The following is a 24,101-nucleotide window of genomic DNA, read 5'->3' as shown; positions in this document are numbered from 1 at the left end:
ACTGGGATGAGTCATCTACTTTAACGTTCCCCTAAAGCCCAAACCCCTGCCTGCAGTCTACACCATATGCTGTTTTCATCATTTATCATTAAACATAATTTCACATTGTGGCTTACAACCACTATTTATCCTCTTCATACAGATGTAGGACCTTAATTTGAGCCAGTTTGCTACAGCAGGAAAATAATCCTGCAGCAACAGGAAATGTGAATTATTATGTGGATTATAATTAATGGATACATTTTTTTCTTTAGGGCAAATCAAGTCTGACATTTTCAAAGTGGAAATTCCAAATTTTAGAAGCCTTTTTAAAACTCAAATACACTACAAGTTAACTTGGAAAATTCTCTACAACTAAAGTAATAAAATGAAGATCCTACATCTGCACCAGTCTAGTATGCTATTCCAACCCCTCTACTGTCCACTCCATCTTCCATAGCTCCTCCCTTCTCTCCTCCTCAACCCCTTATCGCTGTATCGCCATAACAACCACCTATTGTTACATCCTGGGGGCGTGTTCAGCAGGACACAGCGTTTTGCAACGTTCAGATAGAAATATACTATGTAGAACCAACATGCCTCTGACGTGTAGAACAAGGAATAATGTTGACCCTTATTCATGGAATTTCTATCTGCAACGTTCCAAAACGTCTGGCTACTGAACCTGGCCTCGTTTTGAGAAAGGCCCTCGAACGGAGAGCGTATGGACTTAGCCTGATCCGTACTCTCTTGCTGACCAACTGCTGTCATTGACCATAGGTGTTGGCAAGACCGCACAAACGGATCTGGGACCAGAGGGGTATACGTTAGCCAGAGAACTTTGATAAACAACCAGAAATATAAACTTAGATACTTTTGGTCATGTAGTGTATGTGGACACATGCTCATCGAACATCTCATTCCAAAATCATGGGCATTAATATGGAGTTGGTCCCCCCTTTGCTGCTATAACAGCCTCCACTCTTCTGGGAAGGCTTTCCACTAGATGTTGGAACATTGCTGCGGGGACTTGCTTCCATTCAGCCACAAGAGCATTAGTGAGTTCTGGCACTGATGTTGGGCGATTAGGCTTTACAGTTGGCACTATGCATTGGAGCAGGTAGCGTTCACCTGGCATCCACCAAACCCAGATTAATCTGTTGGACTGCCAGACGGTGAAGCGTGATTCATCACTCCAGAGAACGCGTTTCCACTGCTCCAGAGTCCAATGGCGGCAAGCTTTACACCACTCCAGCCGACGCTTGGCATTGCACATGGTGATCTTAGGCTTGTGTGCGGCTGCTCGGCCACAGAAACCCATTTCATGAAGCTCCCGACAAACAGTTATTGTGCTGACGTTGCTTCCAGAGGCAGTTTGGAACGCGGTAGTGAGTGTTGCAACCGAGGACAGATGAGTTTTACACGCTACTCACTTCAGCACTCGGCGGTCCCGTTCTGTGAGCTTGTGTGGCCTACCACTTCGCGGCTGAGCCGTTGTTGCTCCTAGATGTTTCCACAATAACAGCACTTACAGTTGACCGTGGCAGCTCTAGCAGGGCAGAAATTTGACAAACCGACTGTGCCACGTTGAAAGTCACTGAGCTCTTCAGTAAGGCAATTCTGCTGCCAATGTTTGTCTATGGAGATTGCACGGCTGTGTGCTCGAGTTTTATACACCTGTAAGCAACGGGTGTGGCTGAAAATAGCCGAATCCACTCATTTGAAGGGGTGTCCACATACTGCTGTATATATAGTGAATGTGTTTTTGGTTGTTGAGTCAATTAGAGTAGACGATTCCCATTTCAAGCTGATTTTTTTAAATTACAAACTAACCTTATTTAGGCAAGTTGTAGTATCCCCCTCAGGCTGGTGTAGTGTGTTGCTGTGGAAACGCTCGCTGTGTTCATATCGACTGTGAAATGATCCCATTTGTTACATCCTTCTGTTTTGTTTTTACTTGAAGAAGCAACAACGCGTCCCAAATGACACCCTATTCCCCAATGGGCCCTGTTCAAAAGTAGTGCACTAATAAATGGAAGAGAGTCATTTGGGACGCATCCCCAAGACGACACATAGTAAACGTTTTTTAAAGCATGATCTGAGAAGTGTCAACTGGTTATATAGCGTTTATTTTGTTTACGTGACGATCCTCATTAGAAGTTCATATTTTTTTTTAAAGATATAACTTTTTTATTTTTCCTATCTTGAAGAATGTGTGACTGTGGCATTATGCTTGTTATACGGGAGAAATATACAAAAGGACCGTGAACTTGTTACTATATGCAGTGTAAAAAAAAAAAAAAATTAGTTGTAAAGAAATTATGGATAATCTGAAATGCATTGATTCGTCCAGCCTGAAGTGCCCCACATTACCTGTGTATGTGGAAGATTAGGGTTGGGGTCCATTTTCATTTAAGTCAATTCAGAAGTAAACTGATTCAAATTCCTATTTTCCTCATTGAAAAACAAAGACAATTGGAACTTCACTTTCAATTGAAATGGAATTGATCCCAACCCTGGAAATGGAATTGATCCCAACCCTGGAAATGGAATTGATCCCAACCCTGGAAATGGAATTGATCCCAACCCTGGAAATGGAATTGATCCCAACCCTGGAAATGGAATTGATCCCAACCCTGGAAATGGAATTGATCCCAACCCTGGAAATGGAATTGATCCCAACCCTGGAAATGGAATTGATCCCAACCCTGGAAATGGAATTGATCCCAACCCTGGAAATGGAATTGATCCCAACCCTGGAAATGGAATTGATCCCAACCCTGGAAATGGAATTGATCCCAACCCTGAAAATGGAATTGATCCCAACCCTGGAAATGGAATTGATCCCAACCCTGGAAATGGAATTGATCCCAACCCTGGAAATGGAATTGATCCCAACCCTGGTGGAATGTCTTTATTTTTTACTGTGTGTAGAAGGGGAGACGACGTCTTGTGTGTAAGTGTTAAGACGGACGTGTGTGGCTCTTATGTCCAGCCCTATCTACGGTCCCATAATTGCCTTAAGTATTTTGAAATAAACACATGGACTTTGTGTTCACTCAGTGTGAGATTAGACTGCTTTCTTTGCTTCTATTTATTTGGGGCCTGATTCCGATTTTAGGAAATTACGCACTTCTCAGTAGTTTGTGGTTCCCTTGCGCACGCTGAATAAATGGAATTAAATCACTGAAAACCCCCCCACTTGCTGGCCAACATATATATATATATATATACACAGTGGGGGAAAAAAGTATTTAGTCAGCCACCAATTGTGCAAGTTCTCCCACTTAAAAAGATGAGAGAGGCCTGTAATTTTCATCATAGGTACACGTCAACTATGACAGACAAAATGAGAAAATAAAATCCAGAAAATCACATTGTAGGATTTTTAATGAATTTATTTGCAAATTATGGTGGAAAATAAGTATTTGGTCAATAACAAAAGTTTCTCAATACTTTGTTATATACCCTTTGTTGGCAATGACACAGGTCCAACGTTTTCTGTAAGTCTTCACAAGGTTTTCACACACTGTTGCTGGTATTTTGGCCCATTCCTCCATGCAGATCTCCTCTAGAGCAGTGATGTTTTGGGGCTGTCGCTGGGCAACACGGACTTTCAACTCCCCTCCAAAGATTTTCTATGGGGTTGAGATCTGGAGACTGGCTAGGCCACTCCAGGACCTTGAAATGCTTCTTACGAAGCCACTCCTTTGTTGCCTGGGCGGTGTGTTTGGGATCATTGTCATGCTGAAAGACCCAGCCACGTTTCATCTTCAATGCCCTTGCTGATGGAAGGAGGTTTTCACTCAAAATCTCACGATACATGGCCCCATTCATTCTTTCCTTTACACGGATCAGTCGTCCTGGCCCCTTTGCAGAAAAACAGCCCCAAAGCATGATGTTTCCACCCCCATGCTTCACAGTAGGTATGGTGTTCTTTGGATGCAACTCAGCATTCTTTGTCCTCCAAACACGACGAGTTGAGTTTTTACCAAAAAGTTATATTTTGGTTTCATCTGACCATATGACATTCTCCCAATCCTCTTCTGGATCATCCAAATGCACTCTAGCAAACTTCAGACGGGCCTGGACATGTACTGGCTTAAGCAGGGGGACACGTCTGGCACTGCAGGATTTGAGTCCCTGGAGGCGTAGTGTGTTACTGATGGTAGGCTTTGTTACTTTGGTCCCAGCTTGTGATCATTTTGACCCCACAGGGTGAGATCTTGCGTGGAGCCCCAGATCGAGGGAGATTATCAGTGGTCTTGTATGTCTTCCATTTCCTAATAATTGCTCCCACTGTTGATTTCTTCAAACCAAGCTGCTTACCTATTGCAGATTCAGTCTTCCCAGCCTGGTGCAGGTATACAATTTTGTTTCTGGTGTCCTTTGACAGCTCTTTGGTCTTGGCCATAGTGGAGTTTGGAGTGTGACTGTTTGAGGTTGTGGACAGGTGTCTTTTATACTGATAACAAGTTCAAACAGGTGCCATTAATACAGGTAACGAGTGGAGGACAGAGGAGCCTCTTAAAGAAGAAGTTACAGGTCTGTGAGAGCCAGAAATCTTGCTTGTTTGTAGGTGACCAAATACTTATTTTCCACCATAATGTGCAAATAAATTCATTAAAAATCCTACAATGTGATTTTCTGGATTTTTTTTCCTCATTTTGTCTGTTATAGTTGACGTGTACCTATGATGAAAATTACAGGCCTCTCATCTTTTTAAGTGGGAGAACTTGCACAATTGGTGGCTGACTAAATACTTTTTTCCCCCACTGTATATGGAGTTTTCATTCAATACGGTGTATCATCCCTTTAAATACATATACCTTTTTAGTTCGAATTTTGTCAAGACTCACTAGAATATAGAGAGAACGGGTTCAGAATGTTAGGGATCAATTAAAGAAAGCCGTCGAAATATATGCATATTAGTCCCCGTCGCAGCACAAATTGTTAGATTTAAAAATACTGTAATTATATTTATTTTAAATTGGTATTTTACCCCCTTTATCTCCCCGATTTCGTGATTTCGATCTTGTCTCATCGCTGCAACGGGCTCGGGAGAGGCGAAGGTCGAGTCACGCGTCCTCCGAAACATGACCCGCCAAAACCGCGCTTCTCAACACCCGCCCGCTTAACCCGGAAGCCAGCCGCACCAATGTGTCGGAAGGAAACGCCGTTCAACTGACGACCGACGTCAGCCTGCAGGCGCCCGGCCCGCCACAAGGAGTCGCTAGAGAGCACTGAGCCAAGTAAAGCCCCCCGCCGCCCAATGGGACTCCCGGTCACGGCCGGTTGTGACACAGCTTGGGATCGAACCCGGGTCTGTAGTGATGCCTCAAGCACTGCGATGCTGCGCCACTCAGGAGGCCTGATTTTAAAAATACTCTGATCTTGTAGATTATTTAGTGTTAGGAAAGTATTTATGACTCAAACAGGTTTGAAGAGCCTTTATGCACGAAAGTAAGAAAATTGTGGTTTTATTAATTCTGAAAATTGCCACATTCAGTTCTTCAACCCATGGTAATGTTGGAAGATTAGTGTGTGTATATATCATTATAATAGGGAGAGGTTACAATAGTATTAGCTATACCCTCCCGAGTGGCGCAGTGGTCTAAGGCACTTCATCGCAGTGCTAGCTGTGCCACTAGAGATCCTGGTTCGAATCCAGGCTCTGTCGCAGCCGGCCGCGACCGGGAGACCCCATGGGGGCGGCGCGTTGTCCAGGGTAGCTCAGTTGGTAGAGCATGGCGTTTGTAACGCCAGGGTTGTGGGTTCAATTCCCAAAATAATGTATGCACTCACTAACTGTAAGTCTCTCTGGATAAGAGCGTCTGCTAAAATGTAAATGTACCCTCATCTATTGCCTGCACTGACCATGGAACTGTGTGATGACACGGCCATGTTCAATCTGTTCGGCTTGGTCTGCACTCTGCTTCATAACAATTTAATTAGTCTGTTACTAATGATCCTCAGCATCAACCACACGGCCGTGACGGCTTTACAGAGGAAGCAAATTAAGGTAAAGAAAATGTCATTAAATGGAATGATAACGTAGGCTAAACCAACTGAAGGGAACTAACAGTAAATTGGCAGTTGAACATGTTTGTTTATTAGGCCTACTGACGGTCCTTACTGATAGTGGCAGGAAACAGGAAGTCGGGGTAGACTATAATTAAGAAATTCGAGAGTGCCCATCCCTGCAAGTTAAAAGGTTGTACAATTTAAAAATCTGCATAATGGCACAGCATTTCATAAACTTTACTTTCAGTTTGCTGCCATATGACTGGTTTCAGATTCGTCTAGAGCGATTATAAGGTAAAATAGATTTAAAACATGTCATTCATATTTACATTCCCTTCTCCAAACATATTACTAATGTACCTAGCTCTTATCGAGTTGTAAATTACAGCGCATGGATAATGGTGTTATTTCTATCGGGAAAAAATAAAAAGTAGATCCTTTTCCCACCTTGGAACCGGTAGGTTCGCTAGATCTTACTCATAGTTTCCTCTCACGTAAAGGTCAGAATACCGTGTATCTGTAGACACACCTCCGCATCATTTATTCGATCATCCAGAACGAATAGCGGGTGAAGAGCATGCTATTCTCATGCTTAAATTCAAAGCCGGAATATGCAGAGAAAAGCCAATTACATTCCATTGAAGCACGCTTAACTCGGGACGGAATCGAGACCTTAGATTTGTTTTAGATATATTACAATAGCTACTCTGTTAGGCTGGGGGTGAGTTCTGGACAGGGGATGTCGATGAATGAGACAAGGATCACTTTAGGTTTGAGATGCAGTCCATCAGAACTCCTTCCATCTGAAGTAACGAGACATTTCCCATCTGACACATGAGGGCGACATAAAGCCCTTCTAGTTTTATACAAAATGAATGAGAAGTAGTGTTACAAATACAGACTGAAGATTGTTGGTATAATTTGGCACCTATACATTTATTGAAATCCATGTATTAGTTTAACAGTATAATACGACGATGAAAACGAACCAAAACAGAATCATCTTGATAGGCTTCATATTATGTGATACCTCATTTTTCCATAGGGCTCAGATCAAATGTAGTGCACCATATAGGGAATACGGTACCATTCCACAGATCCAGAGTATCTAAGCCTCTCTGTGACGTGATTGAGAACGTTGAAGAGAAGTGACAGAATCTGGAGTCTGAAATGGCACCCTACACCCTAGTTGAAGTCGGAGGTTTACATACACCTTAGCCAAATACATTTAAACTCAGTTTTTCACAATTCCTGACATTTGATCCTTGTAAAAAATTCCCTGTCTTAGGTCAGTTAGGATCACCACTTTATTTTAAGAATGTGAAATGTCAGAATAATAGTAGAGAAAATTATTTATTTAAGCTTTTATTTATTTCATCACATTCCCAGTGGGTCAGAAGTTTACATACACTCAATTAGTATTTGGTAACATTGCCTTTAAATTGTTTAACTTGGGTCAAACGTTTCGGGTAGCCTTCCACAAGCTTCCCACAATAAGTTGGGTGAATTTTGGCCCATTCCTCCTGACAGAGCTGGTGTAACTGAGTCAGGTTTGTAGGCCTCCTTGCTCGCACACGCCTTTTTCAGTTCTGCCCTCAAATTCCTGACCCACTGGAATTGTGATACAGTGAAATAATCTGTCTGTAAACAATTGTTGGAAAAATTACTTGTGTCATGCACAAAGTAGATGTCCTAGCCGACTTGCCAAAACTATAGTTTGTTAACAAGAAATGTGTGGAGTGGTTGAAAAACCTAAGTGTATGTAAACTACCGACTTCAACTGTAGTACCCTTTTCTATGGGCTCTGGTCACAGGTCGTGCACTATATAGGGAATACTGTAGGGTGTCATTTTGGACCCGGACGACGTAAAGAACAACATTCTCTACAGAAAACATCCATCCATTCTAGCTGACCAATAAGAGCAGAGTCCATGGGTTTGCGTTCATTTACTTGACATGGTGCTACATTTGATCAGAACAGCTGTGCCGGTTGAATCTGCTTCCTCCTCATAGCCTGGGTACCAGTCTGTTTGTGCTGTATAGTTCCATTTTCATAGCCTGGGTACCGCGCCACTCCTTTTATTCTGTGTGATTGTGAAACAATGGCACGACAGAGTACGGGGGAGTGGAATGCTGGCTAAACAGACTGGTACCCAGGCTATAATGACCATAGGTTTTGGCAAGACAACACAAACAGATCTTGGACCACCAGGCTATCCTCCTATAGCTTCCTCCGTGTCAATTTTAACTTAGTATTCAAGATATGGTAACACGAGATTAAGTATTGTTCATCAACGAGGAAAAAGCCTGGAATCCAGGTTCCATTGAAGCTAACAAATGGGAATGATTTGAGAGAATAAACTCCTGTGGAATCAAATTTTTAACAAAATGGTGAAAATGACAATTTTTCCATACAGACTTTCATCTGTTTCCTGACATGAGATTACAGATAAACAGATTAAATCACTTTTCATCCTAGTCCTCCTCTTGAGATGATTGCCACATTGTCTTGGGTTCATTTCGTATTTGGAAATAAACAATGTTCCACAAACCCCCAAAACATTGTTTGCCAAACTAACACAATCAATAATCAATCATATGTGGAATTTGTATACACTTTTCATTCCAACTAAAAACAATTCTGTAAACAATTGTTTGTTTTTTAAACCTAATCTTAGATTACATTTGATCTGTTTTTGATTACAACAAACTATTGACGATACAGATATTACTAAAATGTTCAGAATACTTTAATTGCATGTACATATATAAAAGTGACTTTATACCATGATTTTTTAAATGTTTGTTGTGCAAAATGCTTAAGTAAACTATAATTTTGGCATTTATGAAAAAACACAAATCGGTGGTGGGGGGGGCCAAAAGAAAACAAGAAATCAGATGGATTTTCAGAACCCCTTGGAAATATTCCATGGCACCCTATTCCCTATATAGTGCACTACCTTTGACCAGAAGTGGTGCACTATATAGGGAGCCATTTGGGATGCTACCCATTGTTTTTCATACTCCACATTACTTTAATAAATATCCGTCTCCGTCTGTAATACTGTGCAAAATTATGGGTTCAGGAAGTGCACAGTTCAGCCGAACCGACCGACCAATCAAACAACGTCTCCTTCTGCAAGATTCTAGCTGGCGAGCTCGCATTAGCTAAGGCTGATACTTGGTTGGTGGGTTTTGCGTTTCGACCTATGGCAACCCAATGCTGTTTTTTTTTTTACATTTCTGATATGGGGGACCAGAGGCAAAAGGCTAGAATCATCATCTTACAGGCAATATTAATAACAACCACACTACCAAGTCGACAACCTATGAAGTCTGTAACCTGTACTTCGGGATTCAAGTGAAAACTCCCACTAATCATCACTAAAAACAGCACTGTTGTGAATGGTGGGGAGGATCAATAACACAAACACCCTACAGAAGTTATTGGAAAACCATATTTTGGCACATTGGGAACATTTTAACACTCACATTCCGCGTATAAGTAACCCATTTGAAGAGCTAGAATTGACACCCTTGTTACAACGTACCTTGGATTCCTGATGCGACAGAATTACAGGCTAAAAGAAATGTCAGGATGCTCTATGGTAGAACGAAGGAATGTCAGGATGCTCTATGGTAGAATGAAGGAATGTCAGGATACTCTATGGTAGAACGAAGGAATGTCAGGATGCTCTATGGTAGAACGAAGGAATGTCAGGATGCTCTATGGTAGAACGAAGGAATGTCAGGATGCTCTATGGTAGAATGAAGGAACGTCAGGATGCTCTGTGGTAGAATGAAGGAATGTCAGGATGCTCTGTGGTAGAATGAAGGAATGTCAGGATGCTCTGTGGTAGAATGAAGGAATGTCAGGATGCTCTATGGTAGAACGAAGGAATGTCAGGATGCTCTATGGTAGAATGAAGGAACGTCAGGATGCTCTGTGGTAGAACGAAGGAATGTCAGGATGCTCTATGGTAGAACGAAGGAATGTCAGGATGCTCTATGGTAGAATGAAGGAACGTCAGGATGCTCTGTGGTAGAATGAAGGAATGTCAGGATGCTCTGTGGTAGAATGAAGGAATGTCAGGATGCTCTATGGTAGAACGAAGGAATGTCAGGATGCTCTGTGGTAGAATGAAGGAATGTCAGGATGCTCTATGGTAGAATGAAGGAATGTCAGGATGCTCTATGGTAGAATGAAGGAATGTCAGGATGCTCTATGGTAGAAAGTCATCTATGAAGACCAGGGGTTGGAACCGGTTCAGGAAATAGAACTGGAAACCACAAAATAACGACATTTTTCCAGGAACAGAACCAGAACCGAGAACAAAAGTGATATATACTGTTCCAGAGCCGAGACGTTATTTTAAAAGCATGGGAACTGGTTAATGTTACTTTACGTTCCGGGTTTTTATATTTCAGTCCCACAAAAAACGCAACAAAGCGCCTATGCAAAGCCCTCACTGTCATTCAGAAAGTTATTCCCCTGCCTGTCTGTCTGCCTGTCTGCCTGTCTGTCTGCCTGTCTGCCTGCCTGTCTGTCTGTCTGTCTGTCTGTCTGCCTGTCTGTCTGTCTGCCTGCCTGCCTGCCTGCCAGCCTGCCTGCCTGCCAGCCTGCCAGCCTGTCTGCCTGCCAGCTGAAAAGCTTTGCCAGTGTGTGCGTAAGCTACCTGCCCCTCCCCTCCCTCGTAAGCGTAACCTACTGCAGCTACTGTCATTACAGGCGTGATTCAAACATTAGGGAGAAACATTTGTAATTACAGAACAACGGATTCACTTTTTCAGTGCTAGTTAAGGCTACTGTAGTTATCACGTTTCACATTGGATTTATTAACTAAGAAAAAGGTAAGACGTTTTTATTTTCATTCTGGTGCCGCTCTGCACACACAAGCTTGTTAGCTAGCTAGCTCTGGTTTAGCTCTGGAAAACTCTAGGCGGCATTATGTGTAATGTAATGGAACTGAGAGTCAGGACCAAGGGCTAGAACTGGTGCAACGTTAGTTAAGTAAACTCTCTGAAGTTCAAAGATTCAAAGTTCCTTCATAGAAGCCGCTCCTCCGTAGGTATAATTCTGTGGGCCTAATTCAGTTAATGCATGTCATCACAACAAGATGCCCAGTGCTCTCCTCACCTGCTAAATATCAGTCGCATCCTACACTAAACTTGTCTGTCCAATGCATGTACATACTGCAGCTTGCCTGCTCCATAGCAAGCTGCTCTATCCATTGGTGAAGTTATTTAATGTCAAGCTAAATGTAAAAAACATTTTTTGATTTCAGAGGTTTAAAAAGGAACAATATAAACCCTAACTTTCAGAACTTTATTTTGCTGGTCGGTAAAGTTCAACGGAACGGGAAAAAATAATGGTTCTCCTTGGGCCGCATTCGATCTTCACCGAGGTCCGGAGGGCCGCATTCGATCTTCACCGAGGTCTGGAGGGCCGCACTTAAAATGTGTTATATTTCCTTGCCATCAAAATGGACAAACAATATCCCATAATATTCCCATATCCATCTCTTTTGGAATATACTATGCTCCCTGTCAGCTAGCTGGACAGACTATACATGTAGGTCCATTATCATTTCTACACAGTTTCGACTTGGATATAGTCATTTCAATGTCAATTGAGAGTGTTTCACAGAAGAAGAAAAAATACTCCAATACCCCCCCGTAAATTAGACTGCAGACTGTCATTTGAGTTTTAGTTCTAAATGTTCTTGATATTTTATCAAGAACACAGGGGCAAAACTTTGAGTTTAATATAAGGGATAGGATTGTAAAACAGGGGAGGGCAGTGGGTAGTCAGTCTTTCTGCAGCTGAAACACATCAGATAGATGGCGGTCTTGGTGAAGCTAAAATAGACATATCTTAAGGCAGGCAGCAGATCCCCAGGAAGGGCTACAATCTTACAGCATCAGTCAACGCACACGGCTCAGCTTGGAATCTTTGCAGGTTGCATTCGACAGGTGGAGGTGGGGGAGGGGGAGGGGTGGGGGGGGGGAGGGGGAATATTACAGGTCGTCGTCCCCGATCCCCTCGAAGGCGTAGTTGCCATGGAAATCGTTGCCGCTGATGTCATTGGCTGAGTTGGAGGCACTGATCCCTCTGAGAGACACAGAGCTCAGCTTAGTCTGAGAGAGAGAGAGAGAGAGAGAGAGAGAGAGAGAGAGAGAGAGAGAGAGAGAGAGAGAGAGAGAGAGAGAGAGAGAGAGAGAGAGAGAGAGAGAGAGACAGAGACAGAGACAGAGACAGAGAGAGAGAGAGAGAGAGAGAGAGAGAGAGAGAGAGAGAGAGAGGTATTGATAGAGCAACAGTCACATTTCCACATCGACCCCAAACCACCTAAATCAGAGACTCAACCACGGAGATCCTGTGATTTAGATCAAAGCAGAAATGTTACTCACTGAGAGTTTGACAATCTGGTCTCGGTTTGGGTCAGGAGAGTCCTGCAGGGGAGAGGCAGGTCACAAACATGGTCAAACAACTAGAAGACCTTTCCATTCAAACGGCTAAATGTGTTCTCCGGCATAATCATAGTGGCATGATTTCCCTGTTCTCACCAGTAGAGGGGGGGATTTCACAGCTTGCTGACTTTCAGACCGATGTAGGGAGCCATTGTGACGTTTCCTCAGCATCTGAACAAGACATAATTAATACAGGAAGTCAGAACGTGGCAGACTAGTTAAGGCCAGTTGTTGTATCTGTCCCCATCACCTTCTTGATGCTGCCTCCTGACTTCTTCACCATCAGCTCATCGACCATCGACTGAAGACAGATGCTCATCATGATCGCCTGAAAACACAGACCAGGCATTAGACAGACACACACACACACACACCACTCTAACTCTAGATATTTCATTCATTAGCAGCAGAGGTCACGAACTCCTATCCCCTCTTGGTGACTCCGGATTGCCCCTGCCCTGACCCCTGACCTCTAAACCCTAACCTCTGACCTGTGGGCTGGTGATGGTGACCCACTGGAGGCGGTCTTTGCTCATCAGATACTCGAAGGCCAGCTCCAACTTCACCTCACACTTGGCTGAGGAGCAGGGGGCCGGGGTTGGGGAGGATGTGCCGTTCGCTACTGGGACCTGCTGTGGTTGGGAGAGAGGACAGGGTTACTATGGTTACTGGTGGTGTTACTATGGACACCACCACCCCCCCAACTCAAGCAGTCTGTGCAGCTAATGAACTCCTACACTATAGAGAATCTAATGTTAGCTACAGGACAGAGGATATAGCTGTGAGCAGGCTAATAATCCCTAAAGACTAGGACCTATTCCCTCCATAAGGCCCTGGTCAAAAGTAGTTTACTCTTTAGGGAATAGGGTGCGATTTGGGACACTCCTCTCCTCCAAAACCCCCTTCATTATCAACCCCTTGTTAGCAGGATGTTACATCATACACATTTCCCTCGAGACGGGGACTCGTCTCCCATTAGCAGTCAGTCTGTCCTTAAGGGCCCTCCAGTCTGCATTGGGTCGTTGGGACAGATATACAACGGCTCTCATCCCTGCTGTGCTAACTCACTAACCCCACTGTTTATATGGGTCTCCTTCTGGAAACACTTCCTCCTCCTCTCCTTCTGGTTTCCACTTCCTCCTCAAGCCCCCTGGGTAACGAGATGGAACAAGAGATCCCTGAAGGGGAGTTTAGTAGTAGAGTTAGCTACTGGTCCGTGTAGTGGGGGGTGGATCCCTGAGGACACTTACAGTTGACCGGGGCAGCTCTAGCAGGGCAGAAATTTGACGAACGGACTTGTTGGAAAGGTAGCATCCTATGACGGTGCCACATTGAAATCACTGAGCTCTTCAGTAAGGCCATTCTGCCAGTGTTTGTCCTTGAGCAAGGCACTTAACCCTAATTGCTCCTGTAAGTCGCTCTGGATAAGAGCGTCTGCTAAATGACTAAAAATGTAAATGTATGGAGATTGCATGGCTGTGTGCTCGATTTTATACACCTGTCAGCAAAGGGTGTGGCTAAATTAGCCGTATCCACTAATTTGAAGGGGTATCCACATACTTTTGTATATACAGTGGGGGAAAAAGGTATTTAGTCAGCCACCAATTGTGCAAGTTCTCCCACTTAAAAAGATGAGAGAGGCCTGTAATTTTCATCATAGGTACACGTCAACTATGACAGACAAATTGAGGAAAAAAAATCCAGAAAATCACATTGTAGGATTTTTAATGAATTTATTTGCAAATTATGGTGGAAAATAAGTATTTGGTCACCTACAAACAAGCAAGATTTCTGGCTCTCACAGGCCTGTAACTTCTTCTTTAAGAGGCTCCTCTGTCCTCCACTCGTTACCTGTATTAATGGCACCTGTTTGAACTTGTTATCAGTATAAAAGACACCTGTCCACAACCTCAAACAGTCACACTCCTAACTCCACTATGGCCAAGACCAAAGAGCTGTCAAAGGACACCAGAAACAAAATTGTAGACCTGCACCAGGCTGGGAAGACTGAATCTGCAATAGTTAAGCAGCTTGGTTTGAAGAAATCAACTGTGGGAGCAATTATTAGGAAATGGAAGACATACAAGACCACTGATAATCTCCCTCGATCTGGGGCTCCACGCAAGATCTCACCCCGTGGGGTCAAAATGATCACAAGAACGGTGAGAAAAAATCCCAGAACCACACGGGGGGACCTAGTGAATGACCTGCAGAGAGCTGGGACCAAAGTAACAAAGCCTACCATCAGTAACACACTACGCCGCCAGGGACTCAAATCCTGCAGTGCCAGACGTGTCCCCCTGCTTAAGCCAGTACATGTCCAGGCCCGTCTGAAGTTTGCTAGAGTGCATTTGGATGATCCAGAAGAGGATTGGGAGAATGTCATATGATCAAATGAAACCAAAATATAACTTTTTGGTAAAAACTCAACTCGTTGTGTTTGGAGGACAAAGAATACTGAGTTGCATCCAAAGAACACCATACCTACTGTGCAGCATGGGGGTGGAAACATCATGCTTTGGGGCTGTTTTTCTGCAAAGGGACCAGGACGACTGATCCGTGTAAAGGAAAGAATGAATGGGGCCATGTATCGTGAGATTTTGGGTGAAAACCTCCTTCCATCAGCAAGGGCATTGAAGATGAAACGTGGCTGGGTCTTTCAGCATGACAATGATCCCAAACACACCGCCCGGGCTACGAAGGAGTGGCTTCGTAAGAAGCATTTCAAGGTCCTGGAGTGGCCTAGCCAGTCTCCAGATCTCAACCCCATAGAAAATCTTTGGAGGGAGTTGAAAGTCCGTGTTGCCCAGCGACAGCCCCAAAACATCACTGCTCTAGAGGAGATCTGCATGGAGGAATGGGCCAAAATACCAGCAACAGTGTGTGAAAACCTTGTGAAGACTTACAGAAAACGTTTGACCTGTGTCGTTGCCAACAAAGGGTATATAACAAAGTATTGAGAAACTTTTGTTATTGACCAAATACTTATTTTCCACCATAATTTGCAAATAAATTCATTAAAAATCCTACAATGTGATTTTCTGGAGAAGAAAATTCTAATTTTGTCTGTCATAGTTGACGTGTACCTATGATGAAAATTACAGGCCTCTCTCATCTTTTTAAGTGGGAGAACTTGCACAATTGGTGGCTGACTAAATACTTTTTTCCCCCACTGTATAGTGTACATTGGTACTGAATGCTACTGCAGAGGTTAGGGTCCCAAGAAAGGATGTCATGCTATTCTCAGCTTTTAAGAGAAGTACAGTTGAAGTCGGAAGTTTACATACACTTAGGTTGGAGTCATTAAAACTTGTTTTTCAACCACTCCACAAATTTCTTTTTAACAAACTATAGTTTTGGCAAGTCGGTTAGGACATCTACTTTGTGCATGACAAGCAATTTTTCCAACAATTGTTTACAGACAGATTATTTCACTTATAATTCACTGTATCATATACAAGTTTACATACACTAAGTTGACTGTGCCTTTAAACAGCTTGGAAAATTCCAGAAAATGATGTCATGGCTTTAGAAGCTTCTGATAGGCTAATTGACATCATTTCAGTCAATTGGAGGTGTACCTGTGGATGTATTTCAAGGCCTACCTTCAAACTCAGTGGCTCTTTGCTTGACATCATGGGAAAATGAAAAGAAATCAGACAAGACCTCAGAAAAATTATTGTAGACCTCCACAAGTCTGGTTCATCCTTGGGAGAAATTTCCAAACGCCTGAAGGTACCACGTTCATCTGTACAAACAATAATACGCAAGTATAAACACCATGGGACCACGCAGCCGTCATACCGCTCACGGAGGAGACGCGTTCTGTCTCCTAGAGATGAACGTACTTTGGTGCGAAAAGTGTAAATCAATCCCAGAACAGCAGCAAAGGACCTTGTGAAGATGCTGGAGGAAACAGGTACAAAAGTATTTATATCCACAGTAAAATGAGTCCTATGTCGACATAACCTGAAAGGCCGCTCAGCAAGGAAGAAGCCACTGCTCCAAAACCACCATAAAAAAGCCAGACTATGGTTTGCAACTGCACATGGGGACAAAGATCGTACTTTTTGGAGAAATGTCCTCTGGTCTGATGAAACAAAAAAAGAACTGTTTGGACATAATGACCATCGTTATGTTTGGAGGAAAAAGGGGGTGGCTTGCAAGCCGAAGAACACCATCCCAACCGTGAAGCACGGGGGTGGCAGCATCATGCTGTGGGGGTGCTTTGCTGCAGGAGGGACTGGTGCACTTCACAAAATGGATGGCATCATGACGAAGGAAAATTATGTGGATATATTGAAGCAACATCTCAAGACATCAGTCAGGAAGTTAAAGCTTGGTCGCAAATGGGTCTTCCAAATGGACAATGACCCCAAGCATACTTCCAAAGTTGTGGCAAAATGGCTTAAGGACAACAATGTCAAGGTATTGGAGTGGCCATCACAAAGCCCTGACCTCAATCCTATAGAAAATTTGTGGGCAGAACTGAAAAAGCGTGTGCGAGCAAGGAGGCCTACAAACCTGACTCAGTTACACCAGCTCTGTCAGGAGGAATGAGCCAAAATTCACCCAACTTATTGTGGGAAGCTTGTGGAAGGCTACCCGAAACGTTTGACCCAAGTTAAACAATTTAAAGGCAATGCTACCAAATACAAATTGAGTGTATGTAAACTTCTGACCCACTGGGAATGTGATGAAAGAAATAAAAGCTGAAATAAATCATTCTCTCTACTATTATTCTGACATTTCACATTCTTAAAATAAAGTGGTGATCCTAACTGACCTAAGACAGGGAATTCTTACTATGATTAAATGTCAGGAATAGTGAGAAACAGAGTTTAAATGTATTAGGCTAAGGTGTATGTAAACTTCCGACTTCAACTGTATGCCTTCAGAAAGTGTTCATACCCGTTGACTTATTCCACATTGTTGTGGTACAGACTGAATTCTAAATGGATTAAACATAATTTTTTTCTCTCACAATCTACACACAGTATCCCATTATGACAAAGTGAAAACATGTCTTTAGAAATTTTTGCACATTCATTGAAAATTAAGTACAGAAATATCTAATTTACATAAGTATTCACACCCCTGAGTCATTACATGTTAGAATTACCTTTGGCAGCGATTACAGCTGTGAGTCTTTCTGGGTAAGTCTCTAAGAGCTTTGCACACCTGGATTTAGGCTTGGGCGGTATATCGTATAACGGGGTATTTGGAAATAGCCATGGGATGGTTTTCCAAGACCATAAAAAATATATATATTTGTAGCTCCTTTTTAAGTAAATACCTGCAGTCAACTTGTGCAGTATGTTAGTCGATGAAGCAGATTGCGTTCCTTCACCGGTCACATTATTTGACATTATGAAGCTTACCGTAGTTCCCCAGAACGTTTGAGCCAGTCATGTGTTTGTTTGTAAACAGCACAACGGGTGAAAGTGGGAGCCTGCTGTGTGTTGACATGGGTCGCGTTTTATATTGAAAGTCAGTGGTTTTTTTCTTCAATAGAGTGATAAGGGACATGCAACTATAGTTTTGGTTCACAGAAAAATACATTAGTGCAACACATTCAGCAGAAAATAACTTCATTTTCAACAGATGACAACAGAAGTGCAACGCTATTTGGCTGGCAGCCACACAAGTAGGCTGGCTAAATGAGTTTACAATGAAAAAGGTATTTTTTGCTAAAAAACTATGCATGGCCATCATATTTCTAAAGTTTATCATATAAATAATGTAGCCAGCTACATTTTCTAATGTTTTTCTTAAAGTTAATCTTGCATTTTACCGGGAGAACAGTCGGCTGGCTACACTGAGAAAAGTACTGTCAGCTGATAGAATGCCGGTTAGTGAATTCTCATCTGAGTTTAGAAGTTCAACTGAAACACAAAATGAGTCTGATGCTGAGCAGAAATTACAAAAACAATACATTTTACATACCAGTTTACAAAACGCCTCATGATATTTCTTGTGCGTTTTATATATTTTTTCCAGTGTGAAAAACAAAATAATTGTGGATTAGCGCGACCCCTAAGTTTAACTTGCTAGTTATCCAAGGAAGTGGCTGAATTAATGAAGTTATGGTGCATCATATTGTGTTGGCTTTTCTGCCGTGTTTGAAAAGTAAAAGCCTTTTGGATGAGTTATCCTCATGCTGCTATCTTTTGATTTCCTTGTGTGTGTTTCCTCCTCTCTGTTCTGGCTCCTCCCCCCGTCTTCTCCGAGCAGAGCAGGCAGGCCCGTTGCCCTAGCGACTCCGAGCAGAGCAGGCAGGCCCGTTGCCCTAGTGACTCCGAGCAGAGCAGGCGGGCCCGTTGCCCTAGTGACTCCGAGCAGAGCAGGCAGGCCCGTTGCCCTAGTGACTCCGAGCAGAGCAGGCAGGCCCGTTGCCCTAGTGACTCCGAGCAGAGCAGGCGGGCCCGTTGCCCTAGTGACTCCGAGCAGAGCAGGCGGGCCCGTTGCCCTAGTGACTCCGAGCAGAGCAGGCGGGCCCGTTGCCCTAGTGACTCCGAGCAGAGCAGGCAGGCCCGTTGCCCTAGTGACTCCGAGCAGAGCAGGCGGGCCCGTTGCCCTAGCGACTCCGAGCAGAGCAGGCAGGCCCGTTGCCCTAGTGACTCCGAGCAGAGCAGGCAGGCCCGTTGCCCCTAGTGACTCCGAGCAGAGCAGGCGGGCCCGTTGCCCTAGTGACTCCGAGCAGAGCAGGCGGGCCCGTTGCCCTAGTGACTCCGAGCAGAGCAGGCGGGCCCGTTGCCCCTAGCGACTCCGAGCAGAGCAGGCGGGCCCGTTGCCCTAGTGACTCCGAGCAGAGCAGGCAGGCCCGTTGCCCTAGTGACTCCGAGCAGAGCAGGCAGGCCCGTTGCCCTAGTGACTCCGAGCAGAGCAGGCAGGCCCGTTGCCCTAGTGACTCCGAGCAGAGCAGGCAGGCCCGTTGCCCTAGCGACTCCGAGCAGAGCAGGCAGGCCCGTTGCCCTAGTGACTCCGAGCAGAGCAGGCAGGCCCGTTGCCCTAGCGACTCCGAGCAGAGCAGAGCAGGCCCGTTGCCCTAGTGACTCCGAGCAGAGCAGGCAGGCCCGTTGCCCTAGCGACTCTAGACTTCACACAGACACAGAGTGTACACATGCTGCTCCAAAGCCAGTACTGTTCATTTGTCTTTCGTTCACATTCAACATCATTCAAACATGACATTCGGTAGCTCCTACCTATATATGTAGAACTTTGAGCTGGACTGCCTGTCTTTGCAAAATAAAAAAAATAAAAAGAGTTGTTTGCACTCGTTAGCATATTTAGCTAGCAGCCTCCATGGAAATTCGCTATTACTTGTGCAAATTTTGTTAGCATTCTGGTAACAGACGCCCCAATGGGCTTTTTGCTTTCTTTGGCGCCCCCTTGTGTACTAAGACAGTAATACCGTAAATCCCGGGATGAGAGAAGGACGGTATGACGATATGAACATCTGTATACTGCCCAACCCTACCTGGATTGTACAATATTTGCCCATTATTATTTTTTAAAATCTTCAATATCGTTTAAATTGGTTGTTGATTATTGCTAGACAACCATTTTCAGGTCTTGCCATATATTTTCAATCAGATTTAAGTTAAAACTGTAACTCGGCCACTCAGAAACATTCACTGTCTTCTTGGTGAGCAACTCCAGTGTAGATTTGGCCTTGTGTTGTAGGTTATTGTCCTGCTGAAAGGTGAATTAATCTCCGTGTCTCAGTGTCTAGTGGAAAGCAGACTGAACCAGGTTTTCCTCTAGGATTTTGCCTGTGCTTAGCTCCATTCCGTTAATTTTTTCCCCTGAAGAATTCCCCAGTCCTTAACGATTACAAGCATACCCATAACATGACTGTATGTGTGGGGTACAGAGACGAGGTAGTCATTCAAAAATCATGTTAAACACTATTATTGCACACAGAGTGAGTCCATGCAACTCATTATGTTATTAACTTTAGGCTTGCCGTAACAAAGGGGTTGAATACTTATTGACTAAAGACATTTCAGCTTTTCATTATTAATTCATTTCTAAATATATCTAAAAACATAATTCCACTTTGACATTATGGGGTATTGTGTGTAGGCCAGTGACACAAAATATCAATATTTAATCCATTTTAAAGTCAAGGGGTGTGAAAACTTTCATGAAGGCACTGCATGTATAAAAAAAAATGTGCACTCACTAACTGTAAGTCGCTCTGGATAAGAGCGTCTGCTAAAATGACTAAAATGTAAAAATGTACTTTATAGATGTGCTTTATAGAGGTGTGTGGAGAAGACATTCAAACTGTAGTCAAGCAATGACATTTCTTTCCTCCTACATGTCCCTTCCTGCTACCCGTAGAATTAGCATACAGCTCTCTGGATGGGAGACAAATACGATAAAGGATCTCTGGAGTTGTGAGTGTTAGTAGCTCAGCAGTTTACCCAGAGGAGAGGAACAGAAGCATGTGCCTGGTACGCTGCAGAGGGTTAATGAGAAGGGGGAAGGGAATGGGGGAGAAAGGAGAGGGGGAGCGAGGGGAGAGCGGAAGAGGTCAAGCTCACGCCAATGCGGTCATAATTTGGATGGATTCCAACCCGAATGATGAAATTGGTTCCCTCTGCAGAACCCTCCCCCCTTGTAAATCTGACCGTAGAGAACAACTTCACCCTCCTCCTAATACAGCGTTCAGAGGACCCTTAAAATAGAGTAGATTAGAATAGAGTAACTTAATTTGGGGTGGGTTACTTACAGAAGAAGTGACCCGCCAGCACCTCATGCGCGTGACCTTGAAGCTCCCCTCCTTCATCTGTTCATTGGGCAGCTTGACCTGGAAGTTGAGCTCGTTGTTGCCCGCGGAGACGATCACGTGACAGCCCTTCTCCGGGAAGTCTGTCACGCACGGATCAAACTTGATGTAGCCGAAGTACTTCAGCGTCTGACCTAGCAAAATGAACTGGAGAAACAGGTAGAAAGACATGAACTAGCTGAATGAACTGGAGAAACAGGTATAAAGACATGAACTAGCTGAATGAACTGGAGAAACAGGTAGAAAGACATGAACTAGCCTAATGAACTGGAGAAACAGGTAGAAAGACATGAACTAGCCGAATGAACAGGAGAAACAGGTAGAAAGACATGAACTAGCCTAATGAACTGGAGAAACAGGTAGAAAGACATGAACTAGCTGAATGAACTGGAGAAACAGGTAGAAAGACATGAACTAGCTGAATGAACTGGAGAAACAGGTAGAAAGACATGAACTAGCTGAATGAACTGGAGAAACAGGTAGAAAGACATGAACTAGCTGAATGAACTGGAGAAACAGGTAGAAAGACATGAACTAGCCGAATGAACTGGAGAAACAGGTAGAAAACTTAGCTGAATGAAATGGAGAAACAGGTAGAAAGACATGAACTAGCCTAATGAACTGGAGAAACAGGTAGAAAGACATGAACTAGCCTAATGAACTGGAGAAACAGGTAGAAAGACATGAACTAGCTGAATGAACTGGAGAAACAGGTAGAAAGACATGAACTAGCTGAATGAACTGGAGAAACAGGTAGAAAGACATGAACTAGCCGAATGAACTGGAGAAACAGGTAGAAAGACATGAACTAGCCGAATGAACTGGAGAAACAGGTAGAAAGACATGAACTAGCCGAATGAACTGGAGAAACAGGTAGAAAGACATGAACTAGCTGAATGAACTGGAGAAACAGGTAGAAAGACATGAACTAGCCTAATGAACTGGAGAAACGGGTAGAAAGACATGAACTAGCCGAATGAACTGGAGAAACAGGTAGAAAGACATGAACTAGCCGAATGAACTGGAGAAACAGGTAGAAAGACATGAACTAGCCTAATGAACTGGAGAAACAGGTAGAAAGACATGAACTAGCTGAATGAACTGGAGAAACAGGTAGAAAGACATGAACTAGCCTAATGAACTGGAGAAACAGGTAGAAAACTTAGCTGAATGAAATGGAGAAACAGGTAGAAAGACATGAACTAGCCTAATGAACTGGAGAAACAGGTAGAAAGACATGAACTAGCTGAATGAACTGGAGAAACAGGTAGAAAGACATGAACTAGCTGAATGAACTGGAGAAACAGGTAGAAAGACATGAACTAGCTGAATGAACTGGAGAAACAGGTAGAAAGACATGAACTAGCTGAATGAACTGGAGAAACGGGTAGAAAGACATGAACTAGCCGAATGAACTGGAGAAACAGGTAGAAAGACATGAACTAGCCGAATGAACTGGAGAAACAGGTAGAAAGACATGAACTAGCTGAATGAACTGGAGAAACAGGTAGAAAGACATGAACTAGCCTAATGAACTGGAGAAACAGGTAGAAAACTTAGCTGAATGAAATGGAGAAACAGGTAGAAAGACATGAACTAGCCTAATGAACTGGAGAAACAGGTAGAAAGACATGAACTAGCTGAATGAACTGGAGAAACAGGTAGAAAGACATGAACTAGCTGAATGAACTGGAGAAACAGGTAGAAAGACATGAACTAGCTGAATGAACTGGAGAAACAGGTAGAAAGACATGAACTAGCTGAATGAACTGGAGAAACAGGTAGAAAGACATGAACTAGCTGAATGAACTGGAGAAACAGGTAGAAAGACATGAACTAGCCGAATGAACTGGAGAAACAGGTAGAAAACTTAGCTGAATGAAATGGAGAAACAGGTAGAAAGACATGAACTAGCCTAATGAACTGGAGAAACAGGTAGAAAGACATGAACTAGCCTAATGAACTGGAGAAACAGGTAGAAAGACATGAACTAGCTGAATGAACTGGAGAAACAGGTAGAAAGACATGAACTAGCTGAATGAACTGGAGAAACAGGTAGAAAGACATGAACTAGCCTAATGAACAGGAGAAACAGGTAGAAAGACATGAACTAGCTGAATGAACTGGAGAAACAGGTATGAACTAGCTGAATGCTGGCATTAAGATTGCACTGAATGAGTTGTACAAGGCCATTAATCAACAGGAAAACGCTCATCCAGATGCAGCGCTCCTAGTAGCCGGGGACTTTAATGCAGGGAAACTTAAATCCGTTCTACCTAATTTCTACCAGCATGTTAAATGTGCAACCAGAGGGAAAAAAACTCTAGACCACCTTTACTCCACACACGAGAGACGCATACAAAGCTCTCCCTCGCCCTCCATTTGGCAAATCTGACCATAACTCTATCCTCCTGATTCCTGCTTATAAGCAAAAACTGAAGCAGGAAGCACCAGTGATTCGGTTAATAAAAAAGTGGTCAGATGACGCAGATGCTAAGCTACAGGACTGTTTTGCTAGCACAGACTGGAACATGTTCCGGGATTCTTCAGACAGCATTGAGGAGTACACCACATCAGTCACTGGCTTCATCAATAAGTGCATCGATGATGTCGTCCCCCACAGTGACCGTACGTACATACCCCAACCAGAAGCCATAGATTACAGGAAACATCCGCACTGAGCTAAAGGGTAGAGCTGCCGCTTTCAAGGAACGGGACTCTAACCCGGACGCTTATAAGAAATCCCGCTTATGACCTCCGACGAACCATCAAACAGGCAAAGAGTCAATACAGGTCTAAGATTGAATCATACTACACTGGCTCTGACGCT

At 43.5% G+C, this 24,101-nt stretch overlaps 1 protein-coding gene across 1 annotated transcript in view; it reads right to left on the bottom strand.

Annotated features, from left to right (window-relative positions):
• Positions 1-11,988: 11,988 nt before the first annotated feature.
• Positions 11,989-24,101, bottom strand: part of snx17 (sorting nexin 17) — a 649,426-nt gene continuing 637,313 nt past the window's right edge. The window contains exons 10-15 of the mRNA XM_041859922.2: positions 21,215-21,418; positions 12,966-13,106; positions 12,725-12,802; positions 12,571-12,645; positions 12,415-12,456; positions 11,989-12,141 (exon numbers count right to left, since the gene is read on the bottom strand). Coding sequence (XP_041715856.1) covers positions 12,022-12,141; positions 12,415-12,456; positions 12,571-12,645; positions 12,725-12,802; positions 12,966-13,106; positions 21,215-21,418 — 660 coding nt within the window. The 3' untranslated portion in view covers positions 11,989-12,021. The remainder of the gene's footprint in view (positions 12,142-12,414; positions 12,457-12,570; positions 12,646-12,724; positions 12,803-12,965; positions 13,107-21,214; positions 21,419-24,101) is intronic.

Source organism: Coregonus clupeaformis, chromosome 33 (assembly GCF_020615455.1).
Source record: "Coregonus clupeaformis isolate EN_2021a chromosome 33, ASM2061545v1, whole genome shotgun sequence".
Classification (NCBI taxonomy): domain Eukaryota; kingdom Metazoa; phylum Chordata; class Actinopteri; order Salmoniformes; family Salmonidae; genus Coregonus; species Coregonus clupeaformis.
This window is presented reverse-complemented; position numbering and strand designations above follow the sequence as displayed.